This window comes from Pyrgilauda ruficollis, unplaced genomic scaffold, assembly GCF_017590135.1.
Source record: "Pyrgilauda ruficollis isolate IOZ18807 unplaced genomic scaffold, ASM1759013v1 scaffold14, whole genome shotgun sequence".
Lineage (NCBI taxonomy): Eukaryota > Metazoa > Chordata > Aves > Passeriformes > Passeridae > Pyrgilauda > Pyrgilauda ruficollis.
This window is the reverse complement of record NW_024512543.1, coordinates 7,813,942-7,837,934: the sequence shown is the minus strand read 5'-3', so window position 1 is coordinate 7,837,934 and position 23,993 is coordinate 7,813,942. Positions and strand designations below refer to the sequence as shown.

Sequence of the window (23,993 nt, the reverse complement as noted above, 5' to 3'; positions counted from 1 at the left end):
TTTAATTGAATTGAAGGAAAAGCATCTGAAATGTACTAAAGTGGAACGTTTGTGGGTGGTAGATGCAACATGACAGGAAATAAAATCAGCAGAAAAACAAAATATATCGACATTTGTAATTTAACAAAATGTTTTCTCTATTAATCACTAAATTGACAGGATTGAGCTAATCATTTTATGAATAAGATTATGCATGTTACTAGAAGCCCTTAGTACAGTGATCTTGTCAACAAGAAAAGATAGCTATATATTTCAAGGCATCAACAGACTGTTATCAAGAAATCCCTTTACAGAAGCACAAGCTGGCAGCGTGAATGCAACATTTGCACTGAATCTTCTCAGACTTGGGTTACATTAAAGGCTACCATTCAACCTCTTCACTTTTTGCTTTGCTTCTTGTTTTCTCTCAGTGACAGAATTAACTTCTCCATTTGATAAGGTTACAAGTTGCTGGATAAAGTTTTCACCATCTTTTTTCTAATAAACAGTAGCCTTTTATGTCATTAGAGAGGCAGGTTTGACTTTTGAGCAATCTTATTGCTTTGTGTCATCACTGGAAATTGAGTGTGACCATTTCTGCTGGACTATTCATGATGCATTTTCTTCTGAGTATAAAGTGATGCTGAAATTCCAACAATAAGAGCTAATATCAAATTAATTTTTACATCTTCTGTTGACCAAGATGGGCTGCAGGCATAAACTAAGGTACTGAAAAGGCTTCCCTTGTTTTTTAACTGTGTTTCAGCTCACCCTTTGTTGCTCCAAATATCCTGGAAAAACTCCTCTTTTTTTCCTGTGCTGTCTTCTATAGGAGGCAAAATATGTCAGCACACAATGTTTTAAACACTGAGCTATTCCCAAGAGCATTACTATTATTACCATTAGAAGCTGAACAACATGCTTCTATTGCTCCCAGGAGATGAAAAGATGCCACTTGACCTGGTACTACTTGTGCACTCAGTTGTTCTGGGACTAAAAAGAACTAAAAATAGTCCCTTTGATTAAGACGGATTTGTGGAAAAGTAAAACTTGGGGAGAAACTGCAAAAGGACTGTTCAGTGAAGTGTCTTCTTCAAAAAGAGGCTGAGCTTTACTTCTCCTGCACATGTACAAACACACACTGACAGACTCATCCCTCTCAGCAAGAAAATGGTAAATGCTTGTTATCTCTTGCAAACATCAAGCTAAAATCCCAAAGTGGTTCAGAGACTTCTTTAATCACTCTGCAGGTTACACTGGAACACAAAGGATGCATTAGAAGAGAGGATCAAGAGATGGAGGAAGGCAAAAATTGACATGAAATTGCGGGACATGTTATGTTAGGAACAAAAGTGTGGGGAAAATGACAATGGGAGCTTAAAAATCACAACAGAGAAAATGAAATTGCTAAAGAAAAAATGCAGTGAGGAAAGCAACAATAAGAGCAGAAGCCTAAATGGCAAACTCTTCCTTTTTCTGCCATGGGAATATATGGGGTTGCTCTAGCTACTGGAGATAAAGCAGCTTTCTCCTCATACAGGCACATATTGAGCATTAAAAGGTTCTGTCGTAAGAGGTAACAGCTCTGTAGCAGTCCACAAAAAGCAGGACATTCTCCACCTTAATACTTCCCCCCTCCATCCAAAGCACAAAGAAAAGAATTCTATCCTGTGAAAATCAATGGGTGCCTTGTGAGATACAAGACACAGAGTGGGGCCATCAGGAGCAGTGTCACACTAAGACATACATGCTCTATATGAGCAATTTCCCCAGAGTGAGAGTGATTGTCATCTCTGTGCCATCCTGTGAACAAATTGATAACCCTTACCTACCCAACACTCTCTTGTCTCCAACCAGTACCAGTTAAAAGAAATTATTCAGGCACCAGCTGAATCTCACTACTACACTCTTTTGTTTCCTTGTTCACATGACTGAACAGAAGAGCAATAATGATGCCTAGTTTAACATACATTTTCCCTTCAGAGGCCTTAGAACAAATTTCAAAAAACAAGACCTCCCAATGAACAGGGCACTTCCACTACATAGTGTACGACCTTTCTAATCTGTGGAGCCCGTCCAGAGGCGTCTTTTTGAACCCAAAACACATATTTTTTAAATATAATTACAAAATTCAGATTTGGATCACTACAAAGTAGATTGATGTAAACACCACACAAATCTTATATTTCTGCTCAGGAAATTAACAATATGCACTTTGTTTCTTACCCATGATTTCTACCTTCATATTTTCTTCCTTCCTTACATGTTCTTCCAGACCTGACTCCTGCATGGAAAGAGATGACCTTACACCATGCTGAGCCACAGGCAGAGATTCCACAAACTCCTCTGGTCTGTTCAGTTCCATTTTTAATTCCTTTTTCTGGCCTTCATTGTTACCACGTTGTGATTTTAAGAAAGCAACTAAACCGGGATCTGCAAGTATTGACAAAGAGACAGACAGAGATGTGACAGAAAGTCTCAAAATACTTCATATGCCTATAGCTCCTGCTATTTATGTTTCAGTCTTTTCTACATGTCCTCTTTCTCTTACCAGCTGTCATTTCTCTTCAAACTGAGGCCCTCCACTGCTTTATGACCTCTTAGACACATAAGGTGGGTGTAACTGTCTGGTGAGGAGACACCAGAGAAAGAACTGACAAATGTCTTTCAGGGTAAAGCAACCACAAAAATTCTATTTTCCCAGGTTACAAATAAAGAGAATTGCTTCTTCTCCCCTCACTGCCACTCAAATGGGACATCTAAACATGACTATTAACTGTGGAGAGAATTCTGGCCTGTGGTCCCTGCCTGTGGACCTCTCAGCAGCATGAATCTCAACACCAGAAGAATACACACACCAGACCCCACAAAAAAAATTACCTAATCTTTATTGAAATGCAAGCCATAGCTCAGATATTCTGTTACATGGTGATCTTTGTTTGTCCTGAACTGACTGCCCATTCCAACTGTGGTCTGACAACACCCAGAAAAAAGACACAGCCATTATCTTCATGCTTTGAAGAGAAACATTTGGGAGGTAGATGTGTTTTGAAAGATAGATTATGTTCATATGGCTCTAAGATCATAATTTTACTTTCAGATCTGCCACAGATATCCCACATTTTGGGTGGAGTGCACTGTCTCTGAACACTCTTCTCTAGAAGATGTGCTGGGATGCTTACACCAGAGGTGGACAGTGAGAGATTGTGCACTGTGACTCAACAAGGTACAGAAATACTCCAGTAAGCAGTGTCAGAGATATATAAAGTAGAACGTAACACCTATAGTAGTTATTTATTCTTTGGAGGACAAAGGACAAGCAGCTGAGAAATGCTCTGTACCTGAGATAAGTCATCTGAAAAATGACTCCCATGTCTCTGAAACATCTATCCCACACTCATGATTGCTGCACACTCTCCTCAATGATGCAGTTTAAACTGTCCTTGGTGAAGGACAGGCATTCAGCCCAGTCTCATTAAAGTATTCCTATTTTTTCTGAATGCAGGCAAGAGTTCTTACTTTCTTACACTTCACTCTACAGAGCAAGGAAAGACTGTATTCATTATTTCATCATTTCACACAGTGACAAAAAAGTCACTGATGTCAATCTGTGCACAGTATGTCAGAAACTAAGCCTACTTCTCTCCAGAGTCTCCACCAACAAAACCAGCACAGTATCAACAATAAGACACTGCCCAGCCAGAACCATTACCCATTCTCATATTTCACACTTCAGAGTATCATCTGCTTCATAACTAAGAAGTTAATTCAGGGACTGGACAGCATTTAACATGCACAAATCATTCACACTCCCCAATATGGAGAAAAAGTCTCCTTAATTCACAGCTCTGTGCCTGTCCAGTTCCTAAATCCATCTGTAAGTCAGCAATGTGTTTCATCATGTATAATTCTCTACCCACAGATATCCTGTGAATTCCAAAATTACTCTCAGTTTCTTTAAAGCCTCAAAAGACTAAAGTATTTACTATTGTCATCTACAAGGCATATAAAACACACATTGCTTCAGAAAATCTTGTTCACATTGTTTCAGAAAATCTTGATCAAAAATACTTAAAATATATCCCATCCTTTTTAAACTCTTTAAGTATTCACTTGACTAATATCCCAAAGGACAGAGTGGTGGGGACACGGAGCAAAAATCACAAATCCCTCAGAAGAAGCAAGTACGTAATCAGGGTATTTTTCATACACATGCCATTGTTATAAGCAGTGAACCAAAATAAAATACTCGGGTCTCTGAAAGAAGGATGTACCTAAACAATCTGGCTGCAATTATTTTGTGTAGTTCCTTTGCCACCTTTCCAGTTATACCCATGCTTCTTGCAATGAAGTCAAGATAATTAATATGATCTTTAAGCTGAACCCACAAGACTTATGCATCTAAAATGCCACTCATATCTAAATTCGATGCTAGAGGACCTGAAATCATGAGAATTTAAAAAAATCTTGTCTGCCACCTACATCTGTACATCTGCTTCTCCTGAGCATATAAATTCATCAAACCAACACCAACAAGTGTTGCAGTGGCCCAGATCACATGAAGTCTTATCAAACACACCACATTCAGTGTTCTCCTCTACCTTGTCATCAGCTGCCAGTGATAGACATTCTCAGAGCACCACTGTGGACAGGGCTCCAAACCAGAGGCCACACCCCTGCTAGAATATGCCTGTACCCAACAGCCTGATAATTAAAACACTTTTTCTAAAAGTCAAGGCTAATTTCAAATTTTTCTGCTCTACAAGTATAGGTTTGAACTGAAGTCTCCCACATGCCCATATGTTCTCCCTATCCGGGTACTGACAGTTCTGGCCCAAGTTTTAGGTATTTTGGAGGGGAAGACCAAGGGTTCTTTCTCACCTCAGCATTGCTATGACACTGCTTCTTATCAGCTTCAAAAATTACATTTTAGGACCTTAAACATTTATATGCAACCATGTATTCGGAGTGCAAGCCAATAAAGTGTACGGATCATCTTAACCCACCACAGAGGGGTGACAAGAAAGACTTAAGCCAAACTAACTCTCACTGAAAAATAAACACTCTTTAATTTCTTCACACTTAGTGCTCTACTTATAAGCTACTGACATGACATGGAAGCAAGATTATCCACATATGGAATGAGCAGGAATTCCAAGTTCCCATCATTGACCTGTGAATTTGCTAAGACTTCAGGACACCTACACATTCAATAAGTTGCCTCAACTCTAGAGCTGGCCCTGGGAAGCACATACCCAGCTGAGCCAGAAGCCTCGCCTGCTCCTGCAGGATCTCTTCCTCAGACATGGACCGCAACTTCTCCAAGTTCTCTTTGTGAATAGCTTGAGCTTCCTGCTCACTCTTTTGGCTTCCAAGACCCTCTCCCGTTATGAGACAAGGATGCTGAGAGGCCAAAAAGTCATCATCTTTATCTATAAGAAGCAACAGAGAAAGCAGTTAGTGATCTGTGCCTACAGCATTATGAATAAATCTCAACTCTGTCATTAACAGGCTTGTATAATTTCTCCTTCGTTTTTTGGGTTTTTTTTCTTTACCTTGGTAGTAAAGTTAGAATAGGAGTAAAGAAGTCTAGTTTAGCTTCAAACAAAACTAAACCATTTGTGGTTTCATCCCATGTCACAACATACATGTTGACATAATTTCCAGCTTGTCTCTTTGGGAGCTTGAGGAGGATGGCAGGGGAAAGAAATTAAGTTTCTTTAATGCAAAGGAACAGCACAAAAAGGTAAACTGCAGCAAAATTCACAACTGATGCATCAGAGCATTTTTCCAACCTAGTGAATACTAGATTCTTTCTCTGCCCAGGAATGCCTAAACCCACATTCTTATGTCAGCTGAACCATGACCTAGTAAATATCTGCTGAGTAAGACAGAAAATTAGATGAGGTAAACCAGCTTGCAGAGTGATACAGGATCAATTCTCAACACAGGCATGTTTGCTTCTAACAATATCCTGTACTCACCTTCAAGGGTTAAACATATTAGAAGTTACAGCAAGGGACATTCTTCGTACTCTGAACAAAACCGAATCCCCTTTATCATCTGATCAAAATCCATTTTAAATGTTCATTTCATTTAACCACAGCACGAGGTAACATGCTCCTTTGGGCAGTGTGAGACCCTCCAGCTCTCCTGTGACCCACTATACAAGGAGCTGACTTTGTGACTTTACTGCTTATGTTTTATTCATATGCTCCATATATTGACTTGGACCATCCCTACGCCCCTAAACCAGCCAACCCTGAAAGCATCAAATCCTGTTCAAACAGCAGCAATGACTCTCAACATAACACCAGGAAGATTTTATGTTATTGCCACAGTTGTTTTGCATATTGAGCAGAAAGAGATAAGACAAGGTGACCTGGCAAAAGCTTCAGTAAACCTCCCACCACCAGCAAATATACTAAGGATTACAATGAACAAATATGTTGTTACTGCAATAAATTAAGCTCTCTTGCTTCTAGTGATCTTGCTACCACAGTCTAGCTGAAGAGGCCAAGCCATTTTGTAATCTGTCTGTCATGCTACTACATTTTAAAAGCATTCATGTTCAAGAGGATGCCAGCTATAAGGCTGCTCTATTTCCCTTTCAGCTTTCTCAGACAGAATTATACATGTACAATTACAATAGGACATACAGTAAGCACAGTATAGTGACCTGGATGGTGGATTTGTGCACACACAGCACAGCACACCTGGCAGTTCTCTTATCAATTCTGTAACAGGGGGCAGGGCTGACACAGACCTCAGCCAAATGGTGATAATCTTCAAATGACATCTCACCTCTATTTCAGTGTGAAAAAGAGCATGTCAGGGTAAAACCCAGACACAGGGTGCTCCTAAGCAAACTGGACTGCCCCAGACAACACAAATAAAAAAAAAAGCCTGGAGATGCTGGTAACAGTTGAACTGACTTCATCTTTCCTTGTCACGTTGCTGTCAGACAAGTAGCTGCTGGAGGTGGCAGTGACTCATCAGCACTGCTTCACAGCCTTCCTTATGGAGCAGTGCCACAGTCTCATGGCAGCAGATCTGGTGATGGAAAACTGAGCTTTCAAACATTTCAGTAGGAGTGAGAACCCACATCACAGTGGTCTCAAATGCTTTCAACACAGAACCACCCTCTTCCTAAAATTGTGGAAATCGGTGATGAAACAAGAAAACTTTACATATAACAAACAGAAAGGAAAAGGAGGACAAGAAGCTTGAAAAATAAATCTATTTCCCTGTGTGAAGCAAAAAGGAAACCAGTGAGAAAGCGAACCCAATTTTTAAAACGCATCTCAGACTTTTCCTCTTAGAATTTTTAGTCTGCATCTCAGACCATTTCAAATCATTACCACAATACAGACATTCCAACTGACCTTGAGATTCCCAAACTGAGGACAACAATGCTACCCTAATTTAAAAATATGGTGCGCTGACGCTATGGTTACTAAGGCTATGTAAATACGGTCAGCTGGACGAGCAGAACCCTTACCACCCCTGCTGATGGGGAGAGGCGCCTCTCCCACGGATCCCACAGGATCCAACGCATCCGGAGCAGCCGATCGTACTTCCCGGCACTCGGCAGCAGAGGGAGCCGTCGCTGCCTTTTCAGCAGCTTTTTTTGCTGCCATCTTCTGTGCAAAGATGCTTTTTCTTCCAGATCCCAGCTGCACCTGCAAACGGGGAAGCCACGTATTCAGTTTTCTCTCCAGAGTCTCCCTGCACACCTGCCACTAACAAATCTATAGATCTGATCCTAAAGACGCCCTCAGATCCGACTTTGGGACACAATACAGGGAGGCTGCTGGCAGTCACCTGTCCTTTTCTGTGCACATGTGACTCTTTTTTAACACACAGTTTACTGCTATGACAGAGAGACAAAGGCATGGATGATGTGGCACCTAGAGAAGGAAGATGATTAATTATAAGTTAATTCAAGCAAGGAAAATACATCTAAAATGTCACCAAACACAATAGTTACAGCTTTCCTGCTGTTTGGAAGCTCTGCATAGCTGAATACCTTGGATTTCTGAGTATAAATGGGGCTGTACTTCACTGTGCTCACCACATGCCTGGAACAGGTTTCTTATAAGGTGATTAGTGAGCAGCAGGGTGAAGAGATTTACACAGTAAGAAGTGGGCAAGTAGTGCTAAAATAATCCTGGCTAAATTACTGTGTTGCTTGCCTAGGTAATAGAAGGGCATAGCTCTGAACAGCCTTGCACAGGGGATGCACAGGAAATCCAAAGGAGACTAAGCAAAAAATCTCTTGCGTGTCCCCAGTCCAGGGAAGAAGCTTAAAAGGCAGTCTGAACATTTGGTAGCTGCTTTGAGCGCTTCTGCATCAGATAAACAAAACTGGTAGTTTAAAAAGTATTACTCTCGCCTTTTAAAAAAGTTGTCCTTCAAAATAAGCTACCTCCTCAAAGCAACCAGAGCTGTCAATCACATATCAACTCCTCGCATCTGACTCCCACTCAGCTAGCAGTCCTTGCTACTACAGCAACAACTGATAATAGCAACCACAGCTTCCAGTTTTACAGCCTCAGAAAAGAATTATGTCCAAATCAAAAAAGCTGCTAAAGATAACCTGACCAACCATACTCAAATGTTACGCCTGGAAAAATCAGGTGCAACTTCAGGAAGAACCTGGTGGACAAATTAATAGAGATTGCTCCTCAGAGAAAAAGAAGCAGAACAGCATCAATTCTATTATAGCACAAACACAGATTTGATCCACCTTAGTGAAGTTAGCCGAAGAAGGCTAAGCCAAGAAGACTCCAATGTTACTCAACTGCAGGGTATGGAGTAGCTACTTCATGGCAGCTTGGTAGAAGAACTCTCTGCTTCACTCAGGTGGCAATGCCACAGATATGCTGAGCTAGCTCATAGCCTTCAGCATACTAAATTGGTTATTTTGAGCCCTACCAAGCCCCTTTAAGGATTAGGCTTTAATGGGAGAAAGTTTAATTGTTAATGAAGGTGGCATAAAACATCTGCTCCTAATCTTACCTCACTTTTTATCTCAGAGCGGTGAAATGTCCTTGGGAATGGTTCTCCCGTGGGCACTGGCATGGTCACTGCTACTGCACTTGTGTCTCGTTCCTGAAGAAAAAAATTCAAACCCTGTAAAACCATTGCAATAGCCAGACATGTTTGTGTCATTTAACTGAGAGCAGGCTCAAAATCTCTCAGCTCTGCAGCTCACATTGTCATCAGGCTCAGAATACCTTGTGCTTATTTAGAGACAAAGTGAGGCTATTTTCCAAAAGACTGGGCTACCAAACTCCACACACCACTCAAAGAATTAGATAAAAGAAAACCTAGGCCAGTGCAAAGCAAGGAGAACATCCCCAGTAGAGTCCAGAAACTCACCCAAATCCACACTAGAGCATATGCCTGCATGCAATCAGTGCGGCCTGCAGGCAGTCAGGGCTGGAAGGCAGATCTGAAACTATATTTAACTGAGAGCAAAAATACACCCAAAGAGCTTTTTTCTTTCAAGGTGCTCCAGGACACTGGTCTACAGTGCTGCTTCATTACATTGTAGAAATAAAAAGCAGCCACAAAGCCCTTCATCCGTGCTTAGTTTCAGAGCATTCAAATAAACACTAGATCATCACACAAAAGACAGACATACAATAATTTTGCTGAAGACTGCTGTAATGTGTCGATCATGACTCTCCAATATTTCCTCTGGATCTTCATCCTCAAAGTGGACACTAGCACTTTTGATCTTGGACTTTTTTGGAGGAGCTGGAGTTAGAGCTGGGAGAGTATCAGGAAAGCCTAAGGAGGGGAAGCAATAATAAGAAAAAAAAAGCAGTCAAATTACCATATAACCACAGTGCAATAGGTACCAAACCAAGGCCTCTTAACAGCACCTTTTATTCCTCTGATGAGAAATAAAGATAAGGAAGCAATAAGACAATTAAGAGTCCCCTGTCTCCAACTTGAAGTGCATAGTGGAGAGAAACATGCTTGAAGATTCTATTTATGTATCGGCACAAGGTCTTCCCAGTGAGCTCCATAAGCAGGAAAGGGTACTGAGATCTCACTGCAAGTATTAAGGGAAAAAGCAAAGCTGTACAGAAACAAATACTGTCCTTGCAGGTTGTGTTGAGGCACAAAAGAGCACATTTCCATGCAAACTGTTACATGTGAGGGATTTGTATGATCATGAACAAACTCCTTTCCACCTGCTATAAGCAGATCATATTTCCTCTACATGGAACAAAGTACTGCAATATTTATATTGCTGCTTTTAAAAAAGCACCTTGTGCTTCTGAGATCAAACACATCACAAAAGATTTACAGCTACCATTGATAGAGAAAATAAAAGCAAGCCTAAAAGCAAGCCAGATTCCCGGCGGCGAAAACTGGAGCTGCTAGGAGAGGTAAATCTCAAAGACACTGGGTCTGGACAGCTGGCAAAATAAGCAGTGAGAGTCCAAACAGTACAAATTACAGAAAAGGCCTCTTGCTGGCAAGATACCACAGACAGCTGATAAATGTGGAGGAAGGCACCAAAGGTGGTTCTACTGGATGCTAGTAACATTGGACAACCCAATTTCCAAGGCTAAGGAATAAATAATATTGCAAGAAGGGCACAAATGCAAGGGAAAAGCAACAATGGGTTGACAGACAGAGAATCTTAGTAATTCAAAGAAACAAACAAATTTACCATCCAACATGACTACATCTTTGCTGTCCTGTAGCGGGGGTCTCTCAGCATCTGTGCTCCCTTCCTTCCCTTTCCTCTTGTCTGCTTTCTTCACAATCTTCACTGCAGGTGAAGCTCGGGCTGCCAGGAACTGGCTCTGAAAGCGCAGCAGGTCTGCCTCGGACTCCCCAGGCTTTGGTCTCGACAGCATCCTGCCTTCTGGCTCTTGCAGCCCAGCCACGTGCTTTTCACGTAGGACTCGAACACATGGAAAATGAACAACAGAACCTGATTTCCTGGAGATAGGATGGGGACAACACAGGAAAGCTAGTCATTTTTGTCCCAGTGCTACGCTTCTGTACATACTACAGAGCCCCTACTTCAGGATCACCTGAACACAAACACTTAAACAAAAAAACAACACAAACAACACCCTGATCTTCACTGCTGAACAAAAGACTACTTGACAAGTCTGCACAAGGTCTGACAGCCAGCTAGGAGCACAACGGCATCCAGCCAGCAAAAAGACAGACAAAAAGTGCATCACTGCCAGAATGCCAACAACATGCCCTGGGATTTGCAAAGTCAGAGTAACATCTTGTCCAAGACAACAGATTTGAGTTGCTCAATTATCAATGCCAACCAAGAATCTCAGAGGCACAATATCACATAAACCTCACCCTCCAGCATACCATCTCCCCCAGATCCCAGCACTAACATTCCTGGCAGGATGCAAGAGACTGTCCACATAGAGCTGGACAATGCATTCCCTGACTCTGTTCTCCTTCTCACTCAGATCTCCCAAGTGGAAAATGTCTTTCTTCTTCATGTGGACATCCTGTTCTCATTCTCTTTCACTGGCCCCTTATTGGCAGAAGCTGTGCTATTTCCAAGCATCTTCATTCACTGCCCAGGTCAGTTTGGGGCTCAAAAACAACAGTGAGATTTATACAGACTTTGTTACACTGTGCACACGACAACTCACCAGGCAGGCAACTACTCCACCTCCCATCTACTAGACAGGAAAATATTGGTGACTCTTGCTCCCCACCTCTGATTCCCAGAGCCTGGGATCAGCAATCCACTTCTCACAGGCATCAAGTAAACTGTTTGCAAATACATTTCATTGTACTCCTAGCATAAGCACACACCTACTTGCCGTTTATTTATGGAGCTTGCTGCCACAACGGGGCTCCCACAGCCAGACTTCACTTGCTTGGACCGATTTCATGCTAATTTCAGCCACTGATCAGCACTAATGCTGCAGACTTGGCACTCTCCCACCCTCAGTATGTTGAAATAGTGTGTGCATATTTGATTTCTTCCACTTTTAAAAACACAGCAGGACTCAAGCATGATTTATTGAAAATTGGAAAGGAAAAGTGGATGTGGATTTTTAAAATCACCATTATCTGCCATATGGATAGGCAGAAGACATGAGAAAATGCAAAGCATGGAAGCAAATCCCTGCCCAAATCTCAGACAAAAACAGAGTTCAACCATTGTGCAGGCACAGCCACTGCCCTGAAGCCATAGTTTCTCTTATAGTATTAATATAATAGATTGTAAATATGTAGGAAGAAACCTTGTGGGAATGATGCTCAGATGCAAGAGTTACTGCCTGTAGAATTTAAGACCTACCCTTGGAATATTTATACTGTTTTCAGGGATCTCATTCTTGACCAAGGCAGGTTAAGTGAGATGCTCTTGGTTCTGAGAGAAAAAAGGGGGCCAGGATGTTTTACATTTGTTTATTGGTTTTATGCAAGGTATTGGTGTAAAACCATCCTCCAAAGGCCACTTCAGGGCAGGCAGGAGCACCCTGCTATGGTACCTTGCTACTGTCAGGGCAGGGACTAACACAGAAACACCTGGGAGCTCACTGTGGCTCTGACTGATGCTGAGAATGTAGAAACTCTCCTTTTCGGCCCACTCCCCTTGCAACTGCACAGCAAAAACTGAAATCTCCACAGACAGCTCCTTCTTCTTTTTGTGTACTCCTAGCATAAGCACACACCTACTTGCTGTTTATTTATGGAGCTTGCTGCCACAACGGGGCTCCCACAGCCAGACTTCACTTGCTTGGACCCGCTTTGATATCCATAAGGAGCAGAGCACGCATCCCAAGCCAAGTGTTCCCTGCCCTGTCATCACAGCCTTCAAAGCCCAAAAGAGGAGGGTGCCTGCTTCAACAGGCACAAAACACACAGTTGGAAGCAAACAGTGCTGCTTTTCTGCAAGATGCCTCCTCCACACAGAGCTCTACATAAACTTGTCCAAGTCTCTCCCTACCAAAACTTAATCAGGAAATACAGTGCATCTTCAAGCTGCCTTTGTTTCTCAGGAAAACTGTCAGCACAAGAAGACAACCAAGCAGCCATTGTTAATGAGGCTCGATGTTCTTCCAGGAACCCTTTCCTCAGAGGCTTTGCTTCAACACATGTGGGACCTGCAGACAGAATGAATGCAGGGAAAACTCTTTGCTTTCTTCTCACGGCACCTTTTCCCGTGTCCCATGGAAGCCATCCCAGCACATCCCCAACACTCCCTTGGCTCTCCAGAGTCCTCATTCCTACCCACCAGAGCTCAGGGAAAGCACACAGGACAACTAACAAACTCCTGAGGATCAGCACTAACCCCAGCATCCTGCAGCCTGGTTACCTCCAGCCTTGCAACTGGCTACTTAAAAGCTCACCATAGCTCACCATCTGCTTGCCCAGAGGGCCCTCCAGCCAGCCAGCAAAAGCAACACACTGAGATATTGTCCTGGGAACACAGGTAAGGGATCAGAAATGCTGTCCGAGGTCTGTGAGCACCTCTGAACTCCACTACACAGTGATAGCTGTGTGGACACACTATCATCTTACTTGATAAAACCCAAAACTGGTAGGCTTTTTAATTTCTTCTGGTTCTTCTGCATGTACAGTGCATTTTTGTTCCGCAGCAGCAGAGCCCAACATGCAAAGGCAGACAGTAACATCTATGAACCAGACATATAAGTCAAAAGACATATATGTTGAAGTGAAAAAATCCTCTCTGACTGTTACTGTCATCTGTGAACTCTGGGGAAGGCCTTTTTACCAATTCTCAAGTCTACAACTTTGCATTACTTTCATAAAGTTATCAGATTTGGGCAAAATAAGAATAAAAGGTCCTCCTATCACAATCAGTGCCTCAAATTAACCACTATCTTCAGACCTTGTTGGCTGTGGTAAGAATTTAAAAGGAGAAGCAGAGAGTCAAATCTCAGTCTCTTCTGGGCAGCCCAGCAGCCAATGGAAAAGAACAATTTCCCCACTTGAGATCAGCAGGCAATGAAAGCCTCACTCAGGATTATTGGCTCCTTTGCAAAACGGTGATGTGCATTCTCTGCTCTGTCACAAAAATGCTTTCTGCACACAATGCTGTAATGGCCAACAGCCTTCTTGACATTTTACTTGCTACAGAGAAGGCAGACACTGGAAAGACACTCCTCACAGATGAAAAACCCCAGCCACAAGAGTGAACAGCTGCAAGAAACTCTCCTCAAAGAGGCTCCACATCTCACGCTGGTCACAGAAGACTCAGTGACTGTGACTGCCTGTGGGGCACACACCGTGTGCATGCACACAGCACCCTGCCAACAGAAACGCCGCTGTCCCAGCTTGTCTCAAGAGTCTCTGCAATGAACAGGAACCAGAACAGAGCAAAATAAAATGAAAAACAACAAGCTGCTATTAACACACTGAAGAGCTGATGCGTGCCAGCGTTCCCACCGCGTTCACAGCCCTCAAGGACGTTCACCAACGACTCTGGATCAAGTCTCAAACAGCCGACGGAGACTGGGCCTGGCAAGGCCTCTCTGATGGGGGCAGGGAGGGAAGGAGAGAGGGAGGGAGGCACACATCGGCACAGATCCCGCAGCATCTCCCTGCACGGCGGGCACGGCCACTGCACCGGGGGCCGCGCGGCGCACGTAGCCGCGCTCCTCTTTACACCAAGGTAAAGACGAAGTGCTGGGCCCCTGCCGGCGACACCGAGCGAGGCCGGGCCGGGCCGGGCCGTTCCCGCGGGCAGGAGAGGCCCCGCTGCCGCCGCAGCTCGGCCGGACTCACCTGCGGCACAGCAGCTCCCGCGCTTCCGCCCTCCCGGCGGCGCTTCCGCCCGGCCGCCGTCACTTCCGCCCGGCCCGGCCCCCCGCGCCTGGCGGGCCCCGGAGCGCGGCTGTGGGCTCGGCCTGCGCTTGTGCGGCCCGGGCAGCGCCGCCGGTGTTATCCCGGCTCCAGAGTCCGGCCTCCTGCACCCCACAGCCAGTGTCTGCACACGCAGGAACGCATCTGTGCCCGCGCAGGAGCTGAGCCTTGTCCTTATGGCAGGGCGCGGCCGGGCCCGAGACCCGAGGTGTTTTGGGAGTGCAGATGCGTAAAGCTCTGTGAACACGGCTGTCATTCATTATTCGTGACTGATTGTTTGTAATGCGCACCAAGCTTTTTTAGAAACTACGCGAGAGCTGTCAGAACTTGTGGAAGATTTGATTTTAATGTTGGTTATTGATTTTAGTGCTTGGTCAACTTTCAGCTTTTTTTACAGAACAAGTCATTTTTGGAAGGCACCACAGTTGGTCATCTGGTCGAACCCCCCTGCTCAAGCATGGTCATCCTGGAGCACAGGGCACAGGATTGCATCCAGGTTCTTGAATGTCTCCAGTGAGGGAGATTCCACAACCTCTCTGGGCAACCTGTTCCAGTGCCTGGTCACAGGTACAATACAGAAGTCCTTCTTCACATGCACGTGGAACTTTTGTGCATCAGTTTCTGCCCCTTCTCTATTTGTGCTATTTTTTGGCACCATCAATAAGGGCCCTGCTCCATCCTCTGGCACCCTCCCTTGAGATACCAGTAGGCACTGGTGAGGTGAATCAAGATGATAGACCTGGGAAAAGAATTCTCTGAGCAAGACAACAGGCACAGATTCTCACTGGGGTTTGGACTGGCCAGGTGGGCTCACTGTTTGGGAAGGACTCACCACAAAGTGCCCTGATGCAGTAAAAAATTAAGCACTTTTTCAGTGTTTGGTTGTTTGGGTTTTTTTAATACACCTTTAGAAAGCTGCAATACTACTGAAAAATTACAGCCAGAAACAAATGTTATCCTTTATGACCACTGAAAGCGCTTGAATCTGTAGATTTCTGTTCATCTCCAGGCCACGCATCACAGCACCACTGGGTTTACAGAAGGGTGGGGCAGATGCAGTGCTGCGAGTAGAAGACTTCTCCCTCCCCCTTGGAGGCTTTCCTGGGGCTGAACTTGGGAATGGTTTCCCATGCACCCCATGTACACAGTTCAGCTCTCCCAGCTGGCACTAAGGCAGGGAGGCCGTGGCACTGCTTGCCTTGGAATGTTTGGGTGAAGCGTTGGAACTGCTTAGGCTGTCTGACAACTGCTTATGGTTCTGGTTCAAGACTGCCATGAGCATTTTCCCTCCCTGACTCCTCTCACACTGGCTGCACAGCTTCTGTGGCCACACACACAGTGTCTCTTAGCATGCAGGTGAAATGAGGAAACAATCTTTTTTGCCAGAAAGACATACAAATAGAATATATTTGATTTTAATTACGGCAAGGCAGGAATGCTTCCCATCAAAGCTGCCAGAGTTGTATGTATTTTTCCTTCATTCCATTAATTATTTACCTTCAGTTTTAATAATACAGTTAAGGGCACTATATATAGCTCCTGCTCTATCAATAAATCATGCTTGTGTGTCTTCATATTTATCCTATAAAATTATAAGTACCAACATGCTTGCATGGTTTTGCTAAACAATTCTAGCAATGGAATTCCCAACAGTGCATGTCTTGGGAGTCTTTGGTGGTGAAGTCAAATATTCCTCACTCAATGAGAGCTATTTTATGGGACTTTTAAATTCTATTTGCCAATTAGAATATATTTGATTTTAATTACGGCAAGGCAGGAATGCTTCCCATCAAAGCTGCCAGAGTTGTATGTATTTTTCCTTCATTCCATTAATTATTTACCTTCAGTTTTAATAATACAGTTAAGGGCACTATATATAGCTCCTGCTCTATCAATAAATCATGCTTGTGTGTCTTCATATTTATCCTATAAAATTATAAGTACCAACATGCTTGCATGGTTTTGCTAAACAATTCTAGCAATGGAATTCCCAACAGTGCATGTCTTGGGAGTCTTTGGTGGTGAAGTCAAATATTCCTCACTCAACGAGAGCTATTTTATGGGACTTTTTATGAGGTTTTTTATATTTTATGAGCTCACCAGTCTTTTCACAAATCCCAACCATCTCCTTCATCCCCTTCTTATAGCTCTGTGCTGATTTAAAACCCAGAGGGAATATTAAACCTACTTGAGCTGCTCCCTTTTCCCTGCCCCTTTCCAGCAGTGGAGGAAACACTAGGAGAGATTATAAATTGGCATCATAGTTTACTGAAAAATTGCAATAACAACAACAATATTAATAAAAGAGTGTACAAAAGAGAGAATCTTTTACCCACAAAAGGGTATTCACCACCAAACAAACAAAAACACTTCCCAAAGACCACATCCAGTGTGGTTTTCCAAGACTAAGGCAAGATGACGGCTGGCCCTGTGCTGGGCAGCATGGAGTATATGGGAATACAAAAGGAGAATGTTGGAAAGGCTTGCAATTTAACTTTCCCCCCTCAGGCTGAAAACAGTGGAAGAACAGGGCCAAGGCAAAACCTGGTGGGACCTGACAGGGCTCTGAAGCAGGTTAGAGAACCCTCCTCCTGGGCCTGATTTGTAGGAGCGGGACTGGAGAGCTTGGCGATTCCAGCAGCAGCTCCAGTGCTGCTGTCACAGCAGCTGCAGCCTGGGCTCCACATGCTCAGCTGGGCTCTGCCATGCTCCTGCTTTCTCTCTTCTTTTTCTCAGAGCAGCTCACTAGCTCTGGGGCTCACCAGCGCTGTATTTGAGCACCAAACCAGAAAAGGCACATCCCCGAGCATAGCAAAAGATGGCCACCCTTCCACTTCCAGCCCCTGACTTCCTCCTGCTCCAACCACATTCTTGCCATGATATAAATGGTATGGAATTATACAGTGCTAGAAATTTTATCCCTTTCCTCTATAACCAAAATGAACTCATCACAGTTTGACATGACTTCTTGACCTATCATCAAAATCCAGAATCCACACAGTATCATAAGGTCAATGCACACAAGCCACCTTCCCCATCCCATAAATCCAAGGCACTTCAGTGCATGTGATCCACAATTCAGGCTCAGTCCATCAAACTAGTCCTTCGGTTGCATTGCTTGAAACAGTTCTCCCGTTTGCTCAGCAATCTCCTTCATCTTCTGACGTGCCTCTTCTATGGTGGTGGTGGCGTTATGCACAGTGACACAGCATTCTCCATCCGTTAGGTTTAGCATCCCACACACTCCCTTCTCTTTCAACAACAACGTATCTATGGCTAACCGGTTCTGCAAAGCCATTTCTGGGGCCTGCGGGGCCTGCACATTCGGTTCCCTGAGTGAACGTCCGGTCCAGTTCCTTAACACATGGACTTGCCTAGATAAGTTCTCCAAGACATATTTGTGCCGTTGGATAACTCCACTGGACACAAAAAATGATTCTAAATCTAAAGCAACATTTTGTCCCCAGGTGTAATAGTCGGGGACTTGAATCCCCCGAATCCACCCTTTTGCATCTGTTGGATTGTGGATTTCTCTCCGCACTTTGTTGCTATGATAAAGTGTATAATTGAATGTTTTAGATGGACACATGGTAGGAAACCCAATAGTACACTGGAGTCCAGCCATATCATACATATTCAAGTGGGAATACATTTTCCCATCTGAACATGCCCATACCGTTCCCCGTGGAGCTGGATATTTGGCTTGTGAACACTGATACAGGTCACCTTGGGGAACTTCCTGTGCTTCGCTACTTGAATTCCAGACCCTTCTTCGGTCAGGGCTGTGTGTAATGGGAATGCCACAGGATAGCGCTGTCTCTGAATTTTCGTAAGACCCATTGCATCGCGTGTCTTGGTTTAGATAGCCGTAGTTGGGATAATCCCAACAGGTACACATATCCCGGATAAAAGTTCTCAGCTCCGAGATGTACCAGGTTTCTATAGGCTCACCTGCTCCTGTGGTACAATCCAATATACGGGAACAATTCAGAAAGGAGGTTTCTGATCTACTTTGGGTAAGGCTTCTACGGTTCCTCACTTTCCAGCAGATGCTCTCTCCATTAGGTAGTGTGGTCTGATGGTCCTTACAGTCTGATTTCTCCACTTCCCATTCTACTATTTTCCCTGTGGGGACCCTGGAAGCCCATTGTAGGGTAGATATAGGGTCAAAAATTTGTTTCAGAGACCAGGCCCACTCATAATTTGTTCGGTTAACTTGGTGTGTGGTTCCTGGGTTATCAGGGATTTGTATACACCATCCTGCATCCCAATGTAAACTGTACTCATGTTCAAAAAACCCACCCTCAGCAGGAGAATCCCACCACGGTACCACCGTGCAAGGGATAGAAGTGACATTTTGCAATGTCTCAGAAGCGTTGGTGTCTAATGACCGATAGCATGTCTGATTCCATAAATCGCTCCAGGTAGAGTCACGTGGGAGCTGGTAAAAGGCGTTCTTGTATTCTACCCATGTCCCATTTGCATCCCACTGTTGTCCTTCTTTCTGGTCTAGGAACCGGGACTCCACCATCCCCCAGGTAACATTTCCTCCTGGCTTTTTAAGATGATCCAGTTCTCTCGATAATATTTCCGAAAAATTTAACCAAATCATCATAAATCTAAACCCCTCTGATGCAGAGTTGGGGAGGTTAATACATATTCCTTGATTTGTATCTAAGGTTTATACGTATTTAGGAAGTATCAACTCCCAAGCTAAATTTGGTTCAGTACTCTGATTTTCGGTTGCTTGAGACAAAGTCATACATCCATAACATAAGAGTAAAAACTTTTCCCACACCATTTTTTTTGCTAGTGAAAAGGCAAAATATGCTTAGCAGAATCAAACTAAAAAATACACAAAATGATCCGTCCACTCAACAGTTGAAAGCATAGGTCCAGCAGTGGATTTCAGATAATCTGTAAAACATATACATGCATAAAAACAAAACATGATTAAAAGGAGGGAACAATCCACCACCTGGCACACAAGTTAAGTGGCTTTTTTAAGGTCAGGGGTACCAATCCCACTCTTGGTAATTCTGCCAAAACCAGTTGTTCTAAGTAATGAAGAGGACTTAATATTATATATATATATATATAACTAATGAAGGGTCTTTAGTTTCTTTTGTTCCAGGGAGTATGGGTGGGGATGAAGACAAAAGGCTGTGAGTTATAGGCACCCATTAACTTCCCAGAAGCTACTGACTCTATGTACCCCATCTGACACCCTCTTGCCCATTCAGGTTCATGAGGTTTCAGGTTCCTCTTCAAGAGTCCAGTGGTGCATTCAACAACCTCGTTTGCCTGGGGGTAGTATGGAGTGTGAAAGATCCACCAGATTCCTTCATCCTGTGCCCATTCTTGAACCACCCTGGTGTGGGAGGATGGATTTTAGGAGAATAGAGAGAGTGCTGAAGGCAATCTTGCCCCTGAGCAGTTGCAGCTGTACTAATTACCAAAGAATAGGAACAGCCTTGCCCTTAATAGGCCACAGCTATGTCCAATAAAGATGGGTGTTATAAAAGAGTGGGTTCGGTGACCAAGAAGAGAGCTGGAGTTTGTTGGCTGTGCTGTGCGGAGGAAGGGGCAGGTGGTGTGCAAGGGACAGTAAGGGTTAGGCAGTGGTGTAAGGGGTCGGAAGGAGTCAGCTGGCCGTGCAGAAGAAAAGGAAAAAGGAGTTAGTGGTGTAAGGAGCTGCCGCTGGGGACTCACAGCAAGAAGGTATGAAAGTTTTACAGTAAGATAACAAACTGGTGCCAAGCACTGTTGCCAACAATTGGTGGCCCGTACAGGGATGAGCCCCAACACCCTGGCAGTAAAGCAACTACTGTTGGATTGGAGGGACTGGGGCCATGGCAGATCATTAAACCACAGCTTCAGTCCCTTTACAGTGCTGTGCCCTGCTGCTCCTGCTACTGCCTCAGTTTGAGTGAGGAGCTCTGACATTACTTCCACCCTGATTTCAGGAAAGGCCCTATATAGTCCACCTGGCAGGTCTCCCAGAGGCCTTTTCCGTGTCCTTAATGAAGGGATGCCTTCTGCAAGGGGTGTTGTTTCTCTAGCCCTGTACAACACTGGCCACAGACTGAGATGACAGTGTTGCAGAGTTCCCAAGTGACAGGCCACCCTGTGTCACCAGCTCCCTTAAAAAGATCCTTAAATCCTGAATGGTCTCCCTTGATATGTAACTGCTCTAGCAGATGTTTCCATTTTTCTTCTCCCTTTACTGCCACATCTGCTACACAGGTCAATGAATCTACCTGATTATTCAACAGGTGAGCCACATTATCCCTCTTCTGGTGGGCAGGATTCCATCCCACCGAGAAACACTTTGGCTTAACAGGTTTAGGATGTCTTCACATTTCTCTCACTGCCATACTGGCAACTCAAAAGATCCCCCACTGCTTTTGTTTGTAAAATGGGAGCCAATTGGTGCATCCCTTAAAAACAGCACAGGGGTGTGTTTCTACACTGGTTCTTTAGGCTGGCACTAACAATCACCCTGCTACCGATCTACCTACCCTGCTAACAATCACATGGCTACCAATTCTCCCATCTGAGCACATTCTTCTCCCCTTGTCACAATTCTGTCCCCTGAATCAACACGCAGGAACACTGCTCAGTATTTTTCTCTCTTTTGCGGGATGCTTCAGTGAACCACACACTTCTCAGGTGGGGCTTAACTTGAGGGGTCAGTTTTGTATAAGAAGGGAGGCTCCTGGTCCAGCGGACTGCCAGACAATTCCTGTATTTGGACCACTCCACAGGAGGGTGCTCCCTCCTCTATCTGGGGCATATGGCAGTGATGATGTAACTGTTCATACCACCTTCATACTGCTTCTCCCCGCACAACCCCCACACCAGGTGGTGTTCAGGCCAGTACGAGTTTCAAGACCTTGAAAGGTCCCACTAGAATAATTGCTTTCTGCTATATGACTTTTTCAGCTCCCTGTAGAGCTAGACTGGCCACAGAGGCACTTCTACCAAACTGAATAAAATTTTTTTGCTACTTTAGAGCTGTGCAAATAAAAGCTGACAGGGCAAGTTGGACCCTCACGTCTCCATTGCCTCACATGCATTGAAAATCCATGAATTGCAAAGCCCTACTCAATATGAAGTGGACCTGTTGGATGCATTAGTCCTAAAACCTGATATAACCCAGCCTCAAATATCAACGCTTTAAAGACTTCTGCATGGACAGAGATCAAGTCACAGGTGATTCTCTGGTGTGTTAAATCATGATGAGGATGGGCTATGATAGAGAAAGCCAGAATGTGTTTTCTCCAAATTACCAGCAGGGCAAGGGCACATTGTAACTCCTTCTTCTATCCAGAAATTTCAATTCGCTCAAGGGGGAGTCAAGGTTTAGGGGTGAACACACGCTGTTCTTCCCCTCCACCATACTCCCAGAAGCTTTACTTCAGAAGAAGGAGTTTTGCACGATACAACAGAGTTTGCACCTTTGCTGCTGAAATTTAAAAACCTAAATTTTCAGGATGAGTAATTATCTCTTTTTAGGTTTGCCCTACAATCTGGCATTGGGGCTGCCCACCAATATATTGTGAATGTACTGATCTGCTTTAACTCCCTTTATAGGCATCACTACAGAGCATGCTATCTTCTAGAAATGCTGTCCGAGGTCTGTGAGCACTTCTACACTGCACAACATATCAACTGTTATGTGGCCACACTATCATCTGCTGTTGTCTATATTAAAAGTCTCACAAAAGACTTTTCTGTCATGGTCTGGTCCTGCCGTGGAGAGTCTGTAAAATTCACCAGCTCTGCAGGAAGTTTTACAGGCGTGGTTGGGAGGAGAGATCTCAGACTAAAAGAAAACACAACAGTACAGAAGGCAATAAAGCCACAAACTGCTTAGAGGGCCAAGATGCGCTTCTGAATCAGCCAGCTTTAGTCCAAGTGTGAGGCCGGGCAGGAAGGTCAGTTATGACGGTGAGGGACCCTAAGCCCCAGCGCCGCACCAGTGTGTCACAGCGAACGGCGTTTACTTTACAGACAAACGGAGCTCCACAATGCTCTCCCAAACGCTTTCCAGCAGCAGCGTTTAAGCCTTGAGGCAAACGCTGCCACGCTGGGCCGCTGCTCTCGGCAGCTCGGGCCGCCACTCACCTGCGCCGGCACCGCCGCTCCCCCGGCACCTCCGCCCTGCGCGGGCGGCGCTTCCGCCCGGCCGCCGTCACTTCCGCCGCCGCCGCCTGGCGCTGGCTGCCCGCGGGGACTTCAACTGGGTTAGCTGAACGCTCATGTCGGCTTTTGACGCCTTAATCACGGCCCCATTTCCCGGCACTGTGGTCACGGCTGCCCGCTGCTTCCGCCCGGCCCGGGGCTCCTGGAGGGACATCCCGCCGCCGAGCCGCGGCTGTGGGCTCGGCCTGCGCTTGTGCGGCCCGGGCAGCGCCGCCGGTGTTGTCCCGGCTCCAGAGTCCGGCCTCCTGCACCCCACAGCCAGTGTCTGCACACGCAGGAACGCATCTGTGCCCGCGCAGGAGCTGAGCCTTGTCCTTATGGCAGGGCGCGGCCGGGCCCGAGACCCGAGGTGTTCTGGGAGTGCAGATGCGTAAAGCTCTGTGAACACGGCTGTCATTCATTATTCGCGACCCGCAGTGCTTCATTTCCCAAACAGTCCTTCCCAAGGCAGTGAGTCCTTCCCAAACAGTGAGCCCACCTGCTCCAGCCCAAGCCCCAGTGAGGATCTGTGCCTGTTCTCATGCTCAGAGAATTCACTTCCCGGGTGAAAAGGCTGAAAGTTGACCAAGCACTAAAATCAATAACCAACATTAAAATCAAAGCTCCAGCAAGTTCTGACAGCTCTCTCATAGTTTCTAATAAAGCTTGGCACATATTACAATCAGTCATGGTTTTTATCCCTTCAGATATCTGTCATACTAAAGTAAAATCACAATCAGCAACAAGTTTTATCCATTATGGTCACTGAAAGCACTTTTATCTATGGAAACAAAGGTAATCCTTCATCCTGTCAGCAGACAGCCAGCCTTGACTATATTGTCAGGGAAACAAGACTGTGATTAACTCATAAAAAATTGGAATGAAAATTACAGGTTTTTTAATGCTAGGCAGCAAACATCTCCCTCAGCTTCATGTCTTCAGATGAGCAACCATGTTCCTGACATGGTAGAGTTGACAACTGC

At 44.7% G+C, this 23,993-nt stretch overlaps 1 protein-coding gene and 1 long non-coding RNA gene across 2 annotated transcripts in view; both read right to left on the bottom strand.

Moving 5' to 3' along the window:
- Positions 1-14,780, bottom strand: part of RPAP1 (RNA polymerase II associated protein 1) — a 39,783-nt gene extending 25,003 nt beyond the window's left edge. Inside the window, exons 1-7 of the mRNA XM_041459843.1 lie at positions 14,746-14,780; positions 10,673-10,947; positions 9,629-9,777; positions 9,001-9,093; positions 7,481-7,661; positions 5,235-5,411; positions 2,206-2,412 (exon numbers count right to left, since the gene is read on the bottom strand). Of these exons, the coding sequence (XP_041315777.1) occupies positions 2,206-2,412; positions 5,235-5,411; positions 7,481-7,661; positions 9,001-9,093; positions 9,629-9,777; positions 10,673-10,862 (997 nt within the window). The 5' untranslated portion in view covers positions 10,863-10,947; positions 14,746-14,780. The remainder of the gene's footprint in view (positions 1-2,205; positions 2,413-5,234; positions 5,412-7,480; positions 7,662-9,000; positions 9,094-9,628; positions 9,778-10,672; positions 10,948-14,745) is intronic.
- Positions 14,781-19,527: 4,747 nt separating this feature from the next.
- Positions 19,528-22,974, bottom strand: LOC121349435. The gene is made up of 3 exons (XR_005954536.1): positions 22,954-22,974; positions 20,039-20,194; positions 19,528-19,740 (listed from the first exon to the last, which is right to left on the bottom strand). It is a non-coding gene; the product is annotated as an uncharacterized LOC121349435 (long non-coding RNA).
- Between the last annotated feature and the right edge of the window lie 1,019 nt (positions 22,975-23,993).